Source organism: Chionomys nivalis, chromosome X (genome assembly GCF_950005125.1).
Source record: "Chionomys nivalis chromosome X, mChiNiv1.1, whole genome shotgun sequence".
NCBI lineage: Eukaryota > Metazoa > Chordata > Mammalia > Rodentia > Cricetidae > Chionomys > Chionomys nivalis.
The window spans coordinates 62301143-62320745 of NC_080112.1; the positions used below are offsets into that span (position 1 = coordinate 62301143).

The 19603-nt window shown below is 42.1% G+C and overlaps 1 protein-coding gene across 3 annotated transcripts in view; it reads left to right on the top strand.

The window, feature by feature from the left end:
* The window catches only part of Pcyt1b (phosphate cytidylyltransferase 1B, choline), a 67819-nt gene that overhangs the window by 12747 nt on the left and 35469 nt on the right, over window positions 1-19603 (top strand). The window contains exons 1-3 of one of the 3 annotated variants that reach the window (XM_057760289.1): window positions 11214-11332; window positions 12104-12203; window positions 18275-18391. In XM_057760289.1, coding sequence (XP_057616272.1) covers window positions 11276-11332; window positions 12104-12203; window positions 18275-18391 — 274 coding nt within the window. In that variant the 5' untranslated portion in view covers window positions 11214-11275. Of the gene's footprint in view, window positions 1-11213; window positions 11333-12103; window positions 12204-18274; window positions 18392-19603 lie in introns of those variants that run through there. The other 2 variants (XM_057760290.1, XM_057760288.1) reach the window with 2 other exon arrangements.

The following is a 19603-nucleotide window of genomic DNA, read 5'->3' on the forward strand; positions in this document are numbered from 1 at the left end:
CTTACCCTTGGGTGGTGCTGTAATGGGGAGATCTGCATTTGGAGACTGTGTGTTGTGTCCATTATAGAAATGCTCTTCTCAGCTGTTTTGTTGTTTTGTTTTTTGGGGGGGTTCTGTTTTTCTTTTTGTTCTGGGGCTCTTCCTTGCATGGAGAAGAGTGCTATGAAGGCGAACCTTCAAAACAAAACTGTCTTCATCTAGGAGTTGTTATTGAACTTGTAGGGGCTGCGACCACATCATGCAACATACCGTTTAAGGCAGCAGGTGCAGGGGATTTCTTTCAGAACTTGCCACCAGGAATGCTGGCCTTTTCTCAATAGCTTTTCTTTTTTTTTTTTTATTTTATTTTTGAAACAGGGTTTCTCCGTAGCTTTTGGTTCCTGTGCTGGAACTAGCTCTTTCAGACCAGGCTGACCTCGAACTCCCAGAGATCCACCTGCCTCTGCCTCCCGAGTGCTGGGATTAAAGGCGTGCACCACCACCGCCCCGCTAGCTTTTCTTTTTTTTTAAACAGAAGAACAATGATACTGCCTGGTACCTTTATTCTCCTGGTTTCTGGGACTGCTTAGAGTTAAAGCTGTCTTTGTAGTCTACCTCTCTAAAATGCTGACGACTACAGCAGGCGCTCCCGCATGCCCGCGGGCGTCCTTCCCTCCTACCTGATCTTATCTTCTGATGTTTAGCTAGCACCCGCAGACTGGCACATGCCAGGTAAGCATTCTATTGCTGAGCTACATTTCCGGCCCTTACCCAGAGTCTATTAAAAAAATAAAAAAGTCATCTATATTTCCTTCTTTGCCCCCAAATAAAGCAAGCTTTAAGCTGCCAATTTTTACTCTTTTTAAACCACCTGAGGATTTGGATGGGGATGGAAAGGGGATAGGAATACAATCTGTGGCTGCTCCTTGAAGCTCAACTGCCTGAGGAAACATAACTTCGAGTAAAAAATTTCTTACCTCCAAGGAAGGCTTCTTTTCTTAGTACCAGTACCTATTAATGCCACAAATCTGAGATCTGTTAACTGTAAACCGCATTTCCATTTCGGAGGTGTCACGCATGAAACACCAGCCAACACTGATTATACGGCAAGATTTATTGGGAGACACCTCCTAATCTTGAACCCATTAAAATGTGAGGGAAGGAGACAGACATTTTATAATCAGGGAAACGTGCGTTCAGGTTTAGTTCTAGGATTCTTCATGCTGTTTGAAAGCCACTGGTGTGTGTTTTGAAGGTAGTCACATGGGAGCCTTGCAGTTTATGGGTGGCCAGTGAGCCTTGCAGTTTATGGGTGGCCAGTGTTTTTAGAAAGCCCGCACACCGGAGCAATACGGTATTTCACCCCAGATCTGCAGAGGGCTGTGATTACTAGTCTGACTTAGATGCATGTGCCTAGACACTCACTTTATTTTGTTTTGTTTTTTTAATTTTTGTGGTTTGGTTTTGTTTTTGAGATGAGGTCTTACTCTGTATCCTCGGCTATCCTGGAACTCTTTGTGTAACCCAGGATGGCCTCAAACATACAGATATACACCAGCTTCTGCCTCTCAAGCTGGAATTAAAGTCATGCACCACCACACACAACTGCCCTAATTTTTATGCTTTTAAAAACCAAACTATCGAACTCATCCCCATCCCCCATGCCCTCTTCTTCAATGCCTCCCGCATCCCCTTCAGCATGTTTCCCTCTTAACTTCATGAGCTTTTTTATTTTTAAGCTCACTGAGTTCACTTAGTACTTACTGCCTGTGTGGACATGGGCATGGGACCATTCACTGAAGCATAAATAGGCTCTTAGGTGCTGCATCCCTGAAGAAAACCAATTCCCCATCTCCCCGCAGCCATTAACTGTCAATAGCTCCTCAGGTAGTGGTGGTACTTTGGGACTCCCTCCCTGATCCAGTTCGTGCCAGAACTTTATCTGCCTTGATTTTGCACAGCTCTGTGCATGAACGCACAGCCACGGTGTGTTCATATCTACAACCCTCAGATGTCCAGATGACTGCAATGAAGTAGCTGTGTGGGTTTTTTCCTTAATGGAGCTCTTACACGGCAAATCTAAACAAAGTTGCAAATGCATTTTTAAAAGATATTTCAGGTAACTTTTTAACTGTGTTATGTTGTTTTGCTTTTAAACAGTTTCAGCCTACTTATTCCCAACAATAGAAAAGTGGGCAAAGGATAGGTTATTCTCAAATGGCTAATAAACATTTGAAAGATGTTCAATCTTTCTTCTAATCAAAATAATGCAAATTGAAACAGCATGATGCCATTTTTGGTCTATAAAATTGACAAAGTGAGGTGGCATTTTTTCATACATTGTAATGTGAGTGTAAATAATTCAGCTTTTGTAGAAGGTAATTTACCAATATATGTTAAAACATTTTTCAAATGTTTATCTTCAAAATGTTTACAGCTTTGATCTGAGTAATTTAGCTCCAAGGCATCTATCCAAATAAAATAATCGGAGATTCACAATTATGTTTAGAATGTTACTTTAATTAAGAAAAAAAATCAAAATTAACCCTCAACAATAAGGAACTATTTATGGTTTTGTGGCTTTTCTTTTCTTTTCTTTTCTCTCGTCGTTTTCTTTTGTTATTTTTGTTTTTGTTTTTGTTTTTCAAGACAGGGTTTCTCTGTGTAACAGCCCTACCTGTCCTGGAACTTGCTTTGTAGACCAGGCTGTCCTCAAGCTCACAGAGATCCGCCTGCCTCTGCCTCCCGAGTGCTGGGATCAATGGCTTGTGCCACCACTGCCTGGCTTGACTTTTCTTTTTTTAAAAATTTATTTTATTTTTACTTATGTGTATGTGTGCATGTCTGTGTATGGGTGTGTGCATGTGTACGCACAAGTGTCCATGGAATCCAGAAGACACTATCCAGTTCCCCGCATCTGGAGCTACAGGCTGCTGTGAATTGTCTGATGTGGGTGCTAGGAACTGAGCTTGGGTCCTCTGTCAAGAGCAGTCTGCAGTTTTAAACACCGAGCCATCTCTCTGGCTCTATTTATGATTTTCCTTTCAGTGTAATATTTTATTGCCTTCCAAATTAGTGAGGTTGAAAGTTATTTAAGTGATATGATAAAATTATGATTTTGCTGGGTGGTAAAGGGCTTATGCAGTGAAATTCTGAAGTTGTTACTATGTAATATGGCATACCAGAAAGGCTGAAACAAAACCTAAAAAGTATTAGCAACAGTTGACTCCAGAAAACAGAATTATTGGAGACTTGTTTTCTTCTCTTAGCTTTCCCTAGTTCTCTAAAATGTATACTATGATGATAAGAGATTCTTATAGCATACTGTTAATATGTGTGCTTCCTTCCTGAGTTTACTGCCTATTTCTGTCTTTATCGTAATCCCTTTTTTTCCCCTGTGTTTTTCAACAAGTGTTTGTTAAGGACCTACTTCATCAGGTACTGCACTGGGGAAATGGCAGACCAAGTTCTTGCTTTCTTGGAGTTTCCATAATGGTGAGGAAAGACTGGCTACAAATTTAGTGTCCCCTCATTTGCCAACTCGGACCCCTCTTCTACCTGCACTCATGCTTCTAAGTGTTCTAATGTGAATTTATTCCAATTGCTCTTACTATCACTTCTATTTAGTCATATTCCTATTCCCAAACTTCAGACTTGTACATAGAGGCCTGACATCCCGACCTGGAGATCTAACAGGAATATCAAAGTGAGGGAGAACAGAACCCCAAATCTTTGAATTCGTCCTCACAGATTTCCTCTTCTAGTGCCTTTCCTTTCCAGAGAATGGCAATCCAGTTCTTCTGCCCAGTTACTTTGGAATTAGCCTAGCTCCCCATTCTTTTATACTTTAGTACAAATTTTATTTATCCAAAATCTGTGTAAACTCTGATTTCTTATTACCAACTGCATTGGTTTTGTTTCTACCTTAGATCTCTTAACAGTTTATTCTCAACTTGGCCGCTAAAGTGTGGTACTGCATGCCTGTAATCTCAGCATAGGAGAAGCTGAGGAAAGAGAATCAAGAATTCAGGCCATCACCAGATAAATAGTGAGTTCAAGACCAGCCTGAGGTATATAGACCTTATCTCAAAAAGAGCCCAAAGACCAGAGACTAAACAGATGACTCATTGGGAAAGAGCGCTTGCTGCTCAAACATGAGAGCTCGGGTTTTGATTCCAGCCCCCATGTTAAAACTAGCAAGCAAACAAAAGCAAATGTTGTTACATGCACGCGTAGAATCCAGTACCTTAGTAGGGAGAAATAGGAGGATTACTAGGGCTTGTTAGCTGCCAGCTTCAGTTTCAGTGAGAGACCCCAGCTAAAAGAAAAAAGGCAGAATGTTAGAGGCCAGTGGACATGCTCCTCTGACCTCCAGATACACACCACAGGTATGCACACACACCCACACCTCCACACACACACCAAACTCACATATCTACGTAAACAAAAAGTTCAGGTCATGCTTGCTTGCTTCCTTCTTCTTTCTCCTCCTTTTCTACCGGGAATTGAACCTAAACTCTTGTCCTCCCTAGGCAAACGCTACAATTAAGGTACTTCCTAAGCCTTTTCTTACTTTTGTTTGGAGACAAGGTCCCACTAAATGGGCCAGGCTAGCTTTGAACTCACTTTAGCCCAGGCATATCTTGACCTTCAGCCTCCAGTAACCGAGATTCCAGGCCTGCCATTTTTCTTTCTATCTCACTTGCTCCTGAGCTCCCTATTGCCCTTTCTCACCTTATTTTTACATAGCATGTGATCACCACTTAACACGCTATATATTTATGCTATTTTTGTTGTTTATCATTACTGAACTCTATTTTTGGCTGCTGTTCCTCTGATGTGATCTCAGAATCCACAACACTACTTACACACAAGTATTACTCAAGTGGTATAAAATGTTGGGCAAATAAATAATGGGTAGATATTATGACAGTGATTTAAATCCTTCAAAAGCACAAATGAGTTCTAAAACTTCCCTATACATAGGAATTATATCAGCTAGTTTATAGATAATAGGTTAATAGCTCTTCTTTCCTATAAGACCTGCTCCTCCATATTCAGGATAACTGACCCTTGATTAAATTATCTGCAACTCTGAAATCACAGAGGAGGAAATACTTTAAATTTATTTTATATCTTGTAAATTGCATGAGTGTGTTCTGGTCATAAGAACAAAGCAAAATAGCAGCATGTATTTTCTCTCTAAAGAGGTAATTAAGTGTCTGAGGTTTTTCTAGGCTAAGTTGTACTTTATATGATGACAAGAATGTTCTCTGTCTACACTGCCCAATATCACTATTGGCTATATGTGGTTACTGAATACTTCAAATGTGGCTAGCATGACTGAGATTCTGTTTTAAATTTTGTTTCATTTTAAGTATCCTGTTAGTTTAAATAGTCACATGTGAACAATGGTATAATCATGCCAGTATAATTTTTATATATTTCTATATCACTCTTTCCCCGCTTTTTATCATAAAATAATATTATACAGTATTAACATGCATTTATTCTGTGTATGGATCTTCAATTTGCATTCAGTGAAATATCTTAGGGATAGTTCCTTGTTGACACATATATATCTGCCCCACTCTTTGCAGTGATGCCTAGTACTTCTTAATATGTATACACTATACTTAACAGAATGAGAAAATGTATACTTCTTGGTGTTGAGCCATATTCTGGGCCTCATTAGCCTCCACTCCATCCATGGGATTCTACTGGTAAGCTGTCTGACGTAGGCATCTCCATAATCAATGATCCAATTAAAAAATCTAGTGACTTGTGTATGTCAGACCTCTGGTCAACTGTTAGGTGTTTTGTTTTCTTTCTTTTCTATCTTCAAAAAGACTTCAAACTGTTGTGATTAATTAAATATGGGTTCAAAATTATGTTCAGAGATGAGAAAATAGAATTTTTTATGAAGTCTTCTTTTAATTTTCAATTTGCGGTTCTCAATCCGCTGTCAGTCAATGATGCACAATGCATAAGTACAGGCACTTCGTGTCATTTTTTACACTTGAGTAATAGCTGTATTGTACACCGGATATAGTACTTAATAGCTCTCTCTGTGTGCACATACATGCATCTGTATATGTGTGCATGTATGTCTGTGTTCATGTGCAAGAGCATGTGTGTCTGTGTGTGTGTGTGTGCACACAAGTGCATATACACACGCCTGCACGTGCACCTGGGGAAGTCTTGATATGTTGCCCTATCTACCCTTGAACTCCTATTTGACTTAGTCTGGCTGGGAACTCATGAGCCTCCTGCCTCAGTCTCTTGAGTACTCTCTTCCATACAAGTCTCAGTCAAGCAATGTCCACTATACAATATCCTTCCTTAGAAAGCCTTTTGGGAGTATGGCTTTTTATGACACTGTGGTATAATTTACATAACTGGAACATGCGACAAAAGGGAAGCATTTTCTCAAGCAATGATTGGGTATTCTGAAATCTTAAATTGAGCAGGAAGAACTTTGACTATGGCCTAGCACCAAGTCTATGGTCTCACAAGGCCCTTGTACATGTGAAGTTCAGCGCACTGGGCCAGGGCTCCTTATTCCTTGAAAGTCCTCACTCTTAGGCTGAACAGCAATCTCCTGTTTTTCTCCAGCTTTCAGCTTGGCCCACGCTTCTGCAGGGAGGCATGAGCTATGGTTCCAATGGCCCCCACTATTCTAGTCACATGATTTCTAAGATTTGTATGTTGACAAGAATGGGACTTTGGTTCCAGCTATGAAATGACCGAAAACTGTGTGTGCCTCTTTAGCTACGCTCTTCTGCTCTTCTGAAAGGGCCGCTCTTCACTGTGGCGGATTGCTGCCCGAAGTCACTTCTCTTTCTTGCCTTTCTTTGTTCCTTCTTTTAAATCTACCTTCCGGACAATCATGCATCTCTTAGCTGTGTATTTTGTGCTAATAAACAGTAGAAAATGGAATCTGGGTGCCTTAGAGTTGGTCCAAGATGAGGCTCGCAAAGGCTACATGCAAGACATCTGCCATGCTTCTCTAAGTTGGGGTAAAAACATCGGCCACATGCGTTTACTCCTTCAGTTGATTGCTGAGGCTTGCCCTTCCTGGTTATCAGGAATTTCAGTATCTTCTCTATGAGGTCTCCTTGTCCTGTCTAAGAATCCTGAGCATTTCCTTAGTTCAGAGAGAGCCAAAAAGACAACTGAGTCGCAAGGGTCTATCACTGCTGTTGCTTCTCATCACGGCATCACTGTGAAGACAGGTCCTATATAGCTCATGGGAAACTGGACAAATCTTACAGAGCTGTTGTGCAAACTAGTGAACAAATTTGACCAATTTGACATTTTATATGAATCACTATGCATACAATCAAAGACTTAGTTGTTTTACTGTGTTATTGGTCCCAGCTTTTATGTCTTACCTATGTCAGGCCTATGTCTGGAATACATCGGAGTACACTAGTAAGCTTTTGGGCTTTGGTAAATGCTGAGGAATAAATAGGGATGTTGGTCCTTTGTAGACATCTAGATAGTTCAAGGGCCAGTTTGTCCCCATCCTCCCTCCTCCTAGGAAACTCCACACATCTTATTTTCAATTGTTGATGTTGGTCCATTGCTTTTACGTGGAGAAAACAAAACCTAATGAGCATTCCTTAGTAGACAAATGATTTGTTCTGCTCCTGAAAAGGAATTTAAAAAAAAAAAAAGAAAAGAAAAGAAAAAAGAAAAAAATGCAGTCTGAAGTGTTCAGACTGAACAAATATTACTTCAAGTCACAGGAGGTAGCTGGTATTTGCCAGGCCCTCACTAAGTCTTGGTGAATATAGAGTTTAATTACTTTTAATTTAAAATCCGCAATTACCATTATTAATTCGTGGGTGTAGAGGTCATACTTGTACAGAACGACTTTGTGGAAGCAGTTCTCTCCGTCTCCCTTTCCGTGGGTTCTGGGAACTGTGAGCTTAGGTTACCAGACTTGCACAGAAGGTACCTTCCCCCACTGAGCCATCTCACTGTTCCTGTAGAGTGTTTAATGCTCAACCCAAGGATTCTTCTGCATCACTTTGAAAGGCAATCTTCCGGGAAGCAGGGCTGCCACTTGTTTAGTTTTACATTGTCCCTGTTCCAAGCATAGTTGTCTTGTATATTACGGAACATAGGCCCTTTCCTTGGCAGCTGCTGTTGCAGGTGCCCCCCTGTGCGCATGTGCACACACAAGCACACCCTTGCACCGCACCTAGGATTCTGTCTGTCTTGCATCGCTTCAGGTCTCCCATTTCCCTGCTTCCAAGTCACGAGAATCAACAGCAAACTGCACAGTACCCATAAACGCTATCTTCGTCTTTCAGTAAAGTTTATTTCAAAATTTTCTCTCTGTTTAAATGCCACACCTTCTTAATACACCTTCCTTATGCTATGACAATGTTGTCTAATAAGATTTGTGACCAGTACATAAAATATTTCTAAAGTCGTTTATTTTAGATCATCTCATAAAGACTCACTGTTTGTATAAACACATAAGTGAAATGACTATGTTTGGTGGCGTGCACATATAATCCAAACATTTGAAGACTGCAGCAGGAGGATTATGAGTTCCAGGTTAGCTTAGGCTATCTAGCAAGTAACAGCTAAGCTGGCCTAGAGAGATAGTAAGACTCTATCTTTAAAAATACCCACAATAGCAAAATCAAACCAGAAACAAATAATGAATCATTAATGGAAGATATTCCCATTTGGATCTGGAGAGATGGCCCAGCGGTTAAGAGAACTTGCTGCTCTCCCAGGAGACCTAGGTTTGGTTTGCAGTATCCTTGTCAGGAGGCTCACGATTGCCTGTAACTCCAGTGCAGGAGATTGACTGCCCTCTCCTGGCTTCTGCGGGCACCCACAAGTGTGTGGCTTATTCCCCCACAGACATGTGCTTGATGAGCACACACATGCACACACGCACATAAAGACACTCATTTGCAACCACTTTACTACTTTGGGTTGTGTTGTCAGAAGGCACTCATTAGTCGTTTTTCTTGGTTGTATGGAGAACTACATTATCTACCATTGTCTAGAGACACGTAATGCTGAGTAAGGACAGCAACTGCAGAGACAAGAGAGTGAGTGGTAGAATGTGCCTATGAGCTCCGCTTCTCACAACAGTTGTGCGAGATAGTGACCCTTTCTTTTCACAGATGAGACTGAATTCAGAGAAGTTAAAGAACTTGCTTTTAGAAACACACAAAGTCAAAGAACTTTCTCACCACACGTATGGTTAGTTCCCTCTAACGGGGCAATGTTGGGTTAGCCCTGACTTTCTGTGCCACAACTATTGAACCCAAGAGTACACCTGCCACAGCTCCAAACAATTCTGGTTGTGACCTGATTTGAAAATATGAGCTTCCCCACTAACCAGGAAATGTAATACTTGATTGAGTTTGTGCCTTCTTGTGCCAGGTGATTATGATAATTTGTTCTTTGTAACTGCTTTACTGAACACATCTTTTAAGAATTGTAATACCTGTTCTTCTTGTATAAAAACCCTCGTTTGAGAGCTGCAAAATACACTCAGATTCAAACTGCAAAAAAAAAGAAAGAAAGAAAGAAAGAAAGAAAGAAAGAAAGAAAGAAAAGAAAATATGTGCTTAGCCAGACAGATTCTACTTTACAATTTTTTTAATGGTACAGGGGACGGTACCCAGGGCTTTTTTAGGCCACCTACCACCTACCACTGAGGAAGATTATAAATTCAAGGTCAGCCTGGGCTACCTGGCAAGCCCTTGTCCCAATACAAACAAACAAGCAAATAAATAAAACAGTCTTAGGGGGAACTTGTGAAGGGAGCCATGTATAAGCTAAAGTTCTGGGGAATGGAAAGCAAGCAGAGACTTGACTGTGGTAGAAGGGTGCAGAGGGATGGAAATGGAGCAGAAAGAAGCCCATGCTCGAACAGCCAGGTTGGCGCAGAATTCTTGGCACACTGAGGCCACATTCTGCCTACTCCCTCTTTCCACTTCTGTGCCTTAAAATAAGGCCCCATCTCTTGCACTACCACTTTTAGTGAGTGTTTTTAGCCGGAAGAGTCTAATTAGTGCGTGCACTCAGTAGGGACTACGAGGGATATTTGAACACGAGTCTTACAAACAGATGGAACTCCTGTGCCACATTCCACATGTTTCTCTGGTCCTTTAGAGCCCACAAAGTCGCCTCAATGTATCTGAGGACAAAAGAGATGGAATCACATTTCCCAATTCTTTTCCCCAAGTCTTGGTTTGCTTCCAGAGTCCTGAAGGACAGGTGGGAGGTTCGGAAGTCTCAGGCAGCTAACTGGGAGATCCCCAGACAAAACTGCAGCAGGAAGCCTACTTCAGAGCGGAAGGCGGTGTGAATGGGGCTGTAGGATAGGGGCCAGGGCAGGGTTCTGTTCTTGTCAGTGTAGAGAACTTGTGTCTTGGAGAACACGGTTTCATCAAGAGCAAGGACTAACTTCCAGGCATGAAGGTACATGCCTGCTAGCCCTGCACTTGGGAAGACCGGGTGTGAGGATTCTGAGTTCAAGGTCAGGTTGGGATATATAACAAGCCCCTATCTTTAAAAACCATTTTTTAAGGGCAAGGATAGGCTAGTCTTATCTATACATCTAATCTCAGATTTTAGTATAGCACCTGACATCTATATGGGTAAATGAATGAATGATTAAAGAAATATGAATGAGTGAACGGTGGAAGTAAGCCACATCCCCTGCTCAAATGTCTAGATCCATCCTCAGTCAAATCTTCCCAAGCTAAGGACTAGCACCTGTCTCCAGCTCTGATAAGCAATTCGTGCAGCGCTGTGCGCAGTGTTTACAGTGACTAGTGAACCTTGGCTCGGAAAACAAAGCCAAACCACCGAGGAAGATTTTAGTGGTGACTGTGGTAATGACATAGCTCAAAGCCTGTAAATGGACAACTCTGGATTGCCCTGTTTACAAAAACACCACCCGCTTTGTCTTCCTCTGTCTGGAGAGAGTGAGGTTTTCATTTTAAGAGGCTGACTAAAAAATGCAGGGCCACTTCCTGGGCAAGCTTCCAAGTGACTACATCTTTCTCACAGCGTTCCCCAGAGCGTCAGCCCAGGCTGCCTGGGGCGGGGCCTCTAGCCATTGGTAGCTGGGGAAGCTACCACAGGAGCAGTTATCTGCAGCCCGCCAGAATTGCTGTGCTTTTTGGCTCTCTCCGGTTGCAGCTATCAGCGTTGGCCTTTGTATTGAAGAGACATCAGCATTTGTGATTGGCCAGGCTGGTGTGTGTGTGTGTGTGCGCGCGCGCGTGCGTGCGTGTGTGAATTACAGGAGATGTCGTGCCACGCTTCCGAATATGAGGCTCCTTTCAGCCGAGTGTCCCGGGTGAGGGTGAGTCTAAATATCTGAAGACTGCCCTTGTCGCTTGGAAGATGCTCAAAGCCGGGCATTATGATTTTCTAAGGGCATGACTTAGCATATTTCTTAATCCTACTGAGCCTCGGTTGCCTTTTCTGTAAAATAGGCACAGGATGATGGTATCCTATGGAAGGATAGGACTGTGTACGCAGCATAGTGTGTTGGGAGGCCAGAAAGAGATGATGGCTCCAGGTCATCTCATCCAGCCCCTGGCATATGGTAGGCACTGCGCAGCTCTAGGACTTCTTTTGATTTTATTTGTTCTTATTTTTAAAGACAGGGTCTTAGGTTGGCCTTGAACTCTCCATCCTCCTGCCTCAGCCTCCTGAGTGTTGGGATTACATGTGTGAGCCACCATGCCGGACTTGCTCTTAATATTCCTGATGCATCAGTTAAAGAGGAGGGGGAAGGGACTGTGCCCACACTTGGTTTCTAGGAGCGCAATGTTGCTCTGGCAGGCCCGTCAGATGTATTCCACTACTTCCCCTAGCCCCTTGGGTCTCACTCCTTGAAGCCTGATCCATTTGGGAATATTGAGGCACTCACCGTGACACTCCCCCCCCCCCTCCCCCGGTCTTGACCTCTTGAATTGAACACTTGAACGACAGGTGTGAGCCATCCTGGCCTGCTATGTTATTCTCGGTCGTACCTATCTACCAAACAGCATGCTTCAAGGGAGGTTGATGGTGCGGAAGAATTATTTATCAGACAATATTTGTTCTCCTTCTCTCTTTTCTCTTCTAGACCTTGACTGCACCAGCCCCTTTTGCAGATGAATCCAGCTGCCAGTGCCAAGCGCCTCATGAAAAACTAACCATTGCCCAGGCCCGCTTAGGAACACCAGGTGAGGCGGTTGTTCTCATTTTGCAAATGGGCTTCGTCTTGACATTTGAAGTATCGCAAAGCATTATGTGAGCAGTGCTCACTTTCAGGGTGGACTTTTGTGATTCGCGCCCAGCGCGAGGACTGTACACGTTAGTTGATACTGAGGACCAGTTGGGGATGGTCCCTTGCGACTGGTATCTCAGCACTGGGGAGACTGAAGCAGGAGAGCCACTGTGAGTTTGAGGCCACCATGGGTTATGTAGTGACTATTCCAGAACATCCTGGGGTGCAGACTGAGACCCCACTTTTAAAAAAATCAAAACAGCAATAGTTTGCCTATAAATCAAAGTAGCCCAGGCAAAAATGGGGGAGAATATAAATGCTTAAGCCCTGGCTCTGTCGTTTATGAATTATACAGACTCTGGCAATTCATGAAAAAGATCTGGATTCATCTTCTCATTGGCAAAACAGGGACAATGTCTTGCTCCATTGGTTTTTGGTGACAGGTAGATTCTTTTAAAAGACCACTTTTCAAGGTGTTGAAGAACTAAGCCAGTATAACTGTAACTCTTCTGAAATGTCTTCATTTTATGTTTTAAGTGAGCCCTTAAAAAAGGACAGTTCTGTCGTAGAAGTATATAGCTCCGCTCATCCCTTTAGCCAATGTCAGAAGGCCAGTGGGGGAAGAGATGTAAAAGGAACCATAAATTACCATTTCTGCTTCCCAAGGGCTTTCGTGTTCAAGAGCCAAGCCAATTAGACAGGAAGGAAAAGCCACAGGCACGTGTATGAATGGACAGCTTGATGGTAAGCGACAGTACAGAGACCGGCAGAGTCACGTGGCCTGGAGAGGTGGGGCAAGATCTCAGGGAGGGAGCAGAACCTAGCTGCTTCTTCTGGGATATGTTTTAGGTCATGTCTACAGAAAGCAGAAAGTTATTCTGGGACGGGAGAATAGGAACAGTGTAGGAAAGCCCAAGAGACAGTTGTCTAGAAGTAAAGGTGGATCATTCCAATTGGTTAGGGTGGAGTGAAAAAGAGGACTAGGCAAGTGGGTTAGGCTTTGAGACATACGATGGCATGACAGAGTGAGCTCCTACCACCACTGCAAAACCCACCAGCCTAAACTTAAAGGAATCAATGGGTAAGGGGCAGTGGATTATCTAATAGTGATTGCCATTTATTAACTATGCACAAGGTGCAAAGGTCTTCATGTGTCTCCTGCCATTTTCCTCTCCCAACTCAACATGGCCAGTGCTTTCAGTATTTCACACTTAAGGAAACGAAGGCTTAGCGAGTTTGTGCACTGCGCCAGGTATTTCCGCTGGTCAGTGCCAGGGCTTCTGAACACTGGAGCCTGCAGCAGAATCACCAGGAGCACCTGTGAACATACACTACACAGGGCCCCCTCCCCCCACTGACTCTGTTCACATGGGGTGGAACCCAAGGAGCTGCAGCTCTAACAACTTCCCAGCTAATGATGCTACTTGGGGAACACCTGTTGAGTGGTAGCATCAGGGGGTCGGCTGTAGAGTTTGACCCTCTGAGCCACGACACTCTGCCTCCTTTCTAAGGGCACTCCTCAAAAGTGCTAAGGTCATTCATCCATTTTTATACTCAACTGTGTAAAGAATCCCACGGAGGGGCTGGAGAGATGGCTCAGCAATAAGAGCTCTTCCAGGAGACCCAGGTTCAACTCCTAGCGCCCACATGGTAGCTCCTAACTGTCTATAACGCCAATCCCAGCAGATCTTATGTTCTCTTCTGACCTTCATGGGCACCTGCGTGCACATGGTACACGTACAGACAAGCAGGTGCACACACATAAATCCTACAATAAAAATAACCCTTGAAGAAGGAGTTTCCCTAGTCTCCGCCATTCCTCTGACCTCAGACCAGGAATAAGGGGTGTCCACCTGCATCTTTAACAAACAGCCTGGAGAATACTTAAGTTGGTGCTTAGAGAGCACATACTGAGAAATACTGGCCCAACAAAAAATGTCCAATGAGTTTCAAAAGAAAATTCGGGTGTGTAGGCTTTATATCACTCTGATAAACTACCCGAGGAGGCGTTAGGAAGAGGGAAGATTTAGTTCGGCCTCATCTCCTTGTTTGCACTACCTCCCAAGAGAATTGTGGTCTGGGAACCACGCTTTCAACAAATGAGCTATGTGGGCCATGAGGGTGGGAGCAGGAGAGGTGAAGAAAGATTCAAATGGAAACAACGTGGCAAACAGAATTGACCTGAAGTTAAAGGATAAGATTCAAATGTGGGCAGAAAAGGACCTTAAGTTTCTGTTCTACTTGATGGGCTGTCCTGTCCCCTGTCTCCTCTAATCTTTGAAAAATCCCAGAAGACTAGAGAACTGGTGTATGTCATAACTGAGCAGACCTAGGACTTCCAATCCTTTTCACCTCAAACCACTACTTTAGCCAGTCGAAGGGCCTTCCAGGTGAAGTGCTGACCTCAGCTAGCCTTGGGGCTGAATGAAAACAGGCTCAGGCCTGGCGCTGGAGGCCAAAGGTGTAGGCCTAAAGCTGTGTGGATACAGCAGAAAAACAATGCTTTCATTGTAACCGTTTGCTCTGCATTTTCAACTTCTCTCAACTCTCTCTCTCTCTCTCTCTCTCTCTCTCTCTCTCTCTCTCTCTCTCTCCCACCCTCCTTCCCTCCCTCTTTGCCCCCCGCCCTCCTTTCCCCTTCTCCCTCCCCAACCTTGAAGAGACCAGGAAACCAGGTTCCTCTCTTTGCCTTAGGAGTTTCCCAGTCTGGAAGTTGCTGACACATTGCAATTTTAAAAAGTGATCTTACTGCAAAATCAACTCTGCAGATAGTCTTCAAATTTACTAAATGGCCTTTTCCCCAGTAATTATGTCATCTTTCTTCACTTTTCTTCCTCTCTGCTTCCTGAATTCATTTATCCTGATCACCTCTGAATCATTAACAAAAAACTTCCACAAAACTGCCATCTGCTTTCTTGTGGCATTTAGATCTTAAAACAAATTTTCCTCAATTGAATTGCAATTGAATAAGAGCATTGAAATCTGAGCTCCCTCATTAGACAGTTTGTTATTTCAGGGCATTTTCTGTTTTACTGCAACTTATTTAGAATACAGTATAAGCCTACGAAAGCAATTCTGTTTGTTCAAAATAGGATATAATTGAAAATAGTTGCGGTTCTCAATTTGACATAAAAATCTCCATATTTTTTATTGGAGAAATTTAATTTATTAGCAACATTGTACCATCTCAATCTATTAATGTAATATTTCTTTATGTTCTAAATTAATGAGGTTGGGCTACATCAATAACTAATCACAATTTTAAATCTAAATCCTAAAATCATTTAATAGAACTTTGCAATGGTTTCTTTTTTTTTTTTGATTCCTCATTTTTTTTTTTTTTTGGTGTGTGGTGCTGAAGTTTGAACTCAGGCCCTTGTGCATGCGAAGCAGGCACTCTACAATGAGGCCATACTCCATTCCTTAAATATTTCATTTGATAGCATTAATATAATAAATGCTTATATTTTTAAAAGCCAGTAGGATTCTTAGGTTTATACAGAAAATCAGCAGGCTGGTGAGATGATTCATTTGGTAAAAATATTTGCTGCATTGTCATGATGACTGACTTTGAGCCCTAAAACCCAGTAGGAGTGAACTGATTTCTGACATCATCCTCTGACTTCCACATGCACACTGTGACTTGCATACATGTACTCTCCTTTTTCCTCCTACTCCTTCCTTTTCCCCACTCCTCCTTGGCCATCAGGATGATGATACCAAAGAACAACAACACTCTTCCTCCATTTTGTGCCTACTTTATACACTATGTTGATGAAACCCAACCACTCAGCATTAGAAGGAAAAATGGGTCTCTGGTCTGGCTCAACAATAGCATCCTACAGGACTAGAAAAGACTAGAGTACTGATTGGTTGTTTCTAACCCAGAGCACCAACCCTATATACAGCCTATTTACAAAATTGATACATTGAGTGCCTTCTCGTTTGGGCCACATTCCCCTTTTCTCTCTCCTTCTCTTTTTAAATTATTAACTGGTTGACCTTTTAGCTCAGGCTTCTTATTAACTCTTTTTTTTTTTTTTTTTTTTTTTTTTTTTTTTTTTTGGTTTTTCGAGACAGAGTTTCTCTGTAGCTACGGAGCCTGTCCTGGAACTAGCTCTTGTAGACCAGGCTGGCCTCGAACTCACAAAGATCTGCCTGTCTCTGCCTCCCGAGTTCTGGGATTAATGGTGTGCGCCACCACCGCCGGGCTTTCTTATTAACTCTTATATCTTATATTAACCCATAATTCTTGTCTGTGTTAGCCAAATGGTGTGGTACCTTTTCTAAGTAGGGCATTCTCATCTTGTTTCCTCTATGTCTGGGTGATGACTCCCCTCTTCTCTTATACCACAAAATGCTGGGACACATTTTGCCTTCTGAGGTGAAATGAGCCTTGCTTTGTAGCTCACTTAAGCCACCAATAGAAAGAAAACTGAGCAACAATCTGAGCACAGAGTAGACACCAAACCATCACTGTCTTTGAGAACAGGACTCAGGTCTTTCTTCAAGTTCTCCCATTTCTGAGGCCTTGATGTTCCCAACAAATATGTGAGAAAGTGTAGGGGCTTTAAAAGCTATCTCCAAATAAACATGGTTGCATGTGGTGGCACTTGCCTTTATCCCAGGACTCAGGAGGCAAAGAGAGTCACATCTCTGTGAGTTCAAAGCCAGTCTGGTCTGCACAGTGAGTTCCAAGCCAACCAAGCTTCCATAGAAAAATCCCATCTAAAAAATTAACATGAAAAACAGAGTTTGCAGAGAAAGATTAGAAGCCTGTTCTTACCCCACCAGTGCCATCATCCAAAGGACAGAGCCTGTATGAAATAAAGCCTCAGATACAAATGAGAGGGGAGGGAACTTCAAAAAGACCATATGCTACATGGTTGTATACTTTGGGGTCTCTATTCAGCACATTAGTTCACTTCCATTCTTTTTTAAAACAATATTTTATTTATTTATTTATTTATTTATTTATTTATTTAGTATAGAATATTCTCCTACACACTAGAAGAGGCACCTGATCTCATTATAGGTGGTTGTAAGTTACCATGTGGTTACTGAGACTTGACTCGGGACCCCTGGAAGAGCAGTCAGTGCTCTTAACCTCTCAGCTATCTCTCCAGCCCTTCACTTTCATTCTTGAGGGTGATTTTTCCTTTCTTAATAATCATCTATTTCTATTCCATTCTCCACTTAAAATGCATGACTACTTCTCCATCCATCTTCCTGGTGGCTGACAGGATTCCCCCTAAACTCTAAATTATCCTCAGGTCTCCTTCCAAGTTATTTCTATAATCTTTAATTGACAAGATAAAGAACCCTAAAAGGGAATCTCAGTTTTCCCAGTAACAGGTAGACTCCACTGGTTCAGATATTGGTGTGGGATAAGGCTCTTGTACACTGTAAAAATTTGTCACTTGTATTAGTTTAATAAAATGCTGATTGGCCAGTAACCAGGTAGGAAGTATAGGTGGGGAAACCAGACTAGGAAAATTCTGGGAAGAAGAAAGGCAGAGAGTCAGTCACCAGCCAGATGTAGAGGAAGCAAGATGAGAATGCCTTACTGAGAAAAGGTACCAAGCCACATGACTGAACATAGATAAGAATTATGGCTTAATTTAAGTTATAAGAGCTAGTTAATAATAAGCCTGAGCTTATTGGCCAAACAATTTATAATTAATATAAGCCTCTGTATGTTTCTTTGGGACTGAATGGCTACAGGACTGGGCAGGACAGAAATATTCTCTACAAGACATCTAGAGTTTATCTGGGGTGCAGAGAACCGCCAGTGCTCTGTTTGTCTTCCTTGGAAGTTAACAATGTATGTTGGGTTCTTAATTTTTTGTTGTATTTTGACACCTTTAGAAAAGTCTATTTTTAAAAAGTCAATTTCATACACTAATGTTAAACTGATAACTTGTGGATATTGTGTCTTCTGTAGGCAAACTTATAGCACTGTACTGATGGAAGGTCTGGGACTTCCTTATCCTGTGTTTGTGTTAACCCTATCTCTTTCTTCCACAGTTGACAGGCCTGTTAGAGTGTATGCAGATGGCATATTTGACCTCTTCCACTCAGGTCATGCAAGGGCACTTATGCAAGCAAAAACACTGTTTCCCAACAGCTACTTGTTGGTAGGAGGTAAGAAGTGCATTTTCTTTCTCCAGACCCTTCCTTATAATATGCTTCCTGAAAAAATATCCCTTTCCAATGTCTATCAATAAAATCTGACATTGTTAATGTTTCAAGTTCAGCCTATACCTCCTTACTTGTTCACTACTTGAAATTTAAAATGACATTTAAAACTATAGGAGAAATTACATCATGAGATTGTGTACCATTGTAACACACACACACACACACAGATATTAATGATACTGCCAAGGGTAGCCACCTCATATATCCCATTAATGCCTTTCTCCTGGTATTTGTGACATGATCCAATTTGTGTTTCTAAAGTTTTCTAGAGGATGAAGGAAAAAGCAGTATTATTCTGATTTCAAACCTTGGAGAACTAGAGGGGGTTTAGGATGATTGGTGGAGTACAAGTTGTTATCCATTTTATTTGTGTGTGACCTGTAGCACTTAGGACAACATCATGCTAATAAGAGAGGCCTATCTGTTTGTACAACTAAGTACAGTGTAATAAGGAAATGGAGATTTATACATCCAGAGCATCTTGGTTCACAATGAAGGAGCTGACATACTTCCGATGAGTATGGAAAGAGAAACATGGCTTGATGCGAACTAACATTTCATCCTCCAGAAGGCTTACCTATTCCAGTTTTGGTGAGAATGTAGCACTTGACTGTGGAGACTTGCACGTTGCTTCTGTAGCTCTTGAAGCAGTACATCCGTTCATTGTGTTTAGTTTCATATCCATCTGCTGGGATCAGTTTCTGTGGTGCTGCACTGGACTAGGCACTATAAACCTTAAGATCTCCAAGAGGGAAAAACACGTACAGCCGGGACATTCTAGCATCTAATATCATGTTATATTATGCAAGTATTAAACTACTTTCTAGCAATTTCAGAGGGAAAACTTGCAGATTTTGCTAAGGGTGCTAACCATGTGACTATTGGATGGAATTCTTTGACACAATGGTAAAAGCAATGGCTAATAGGCAAGTCATATGAAGGGACCCAAAGGAGAAACTATTTTGTCCCCACTTACCTTTGTCCTGTTTCCAGAGAAAGTATAGTCACTTGGAATCTTCTGGGCTACTGGAGCCCTGGGAAGACGTCTGCAGCATGTGGGCTCAAGTCATTTAGATGATCTGAGTTCAGATGTGGTTTGGTATGGGTAGATCACAATTTACTATGTGACCTGTGGGTCCACATGAATATATATAT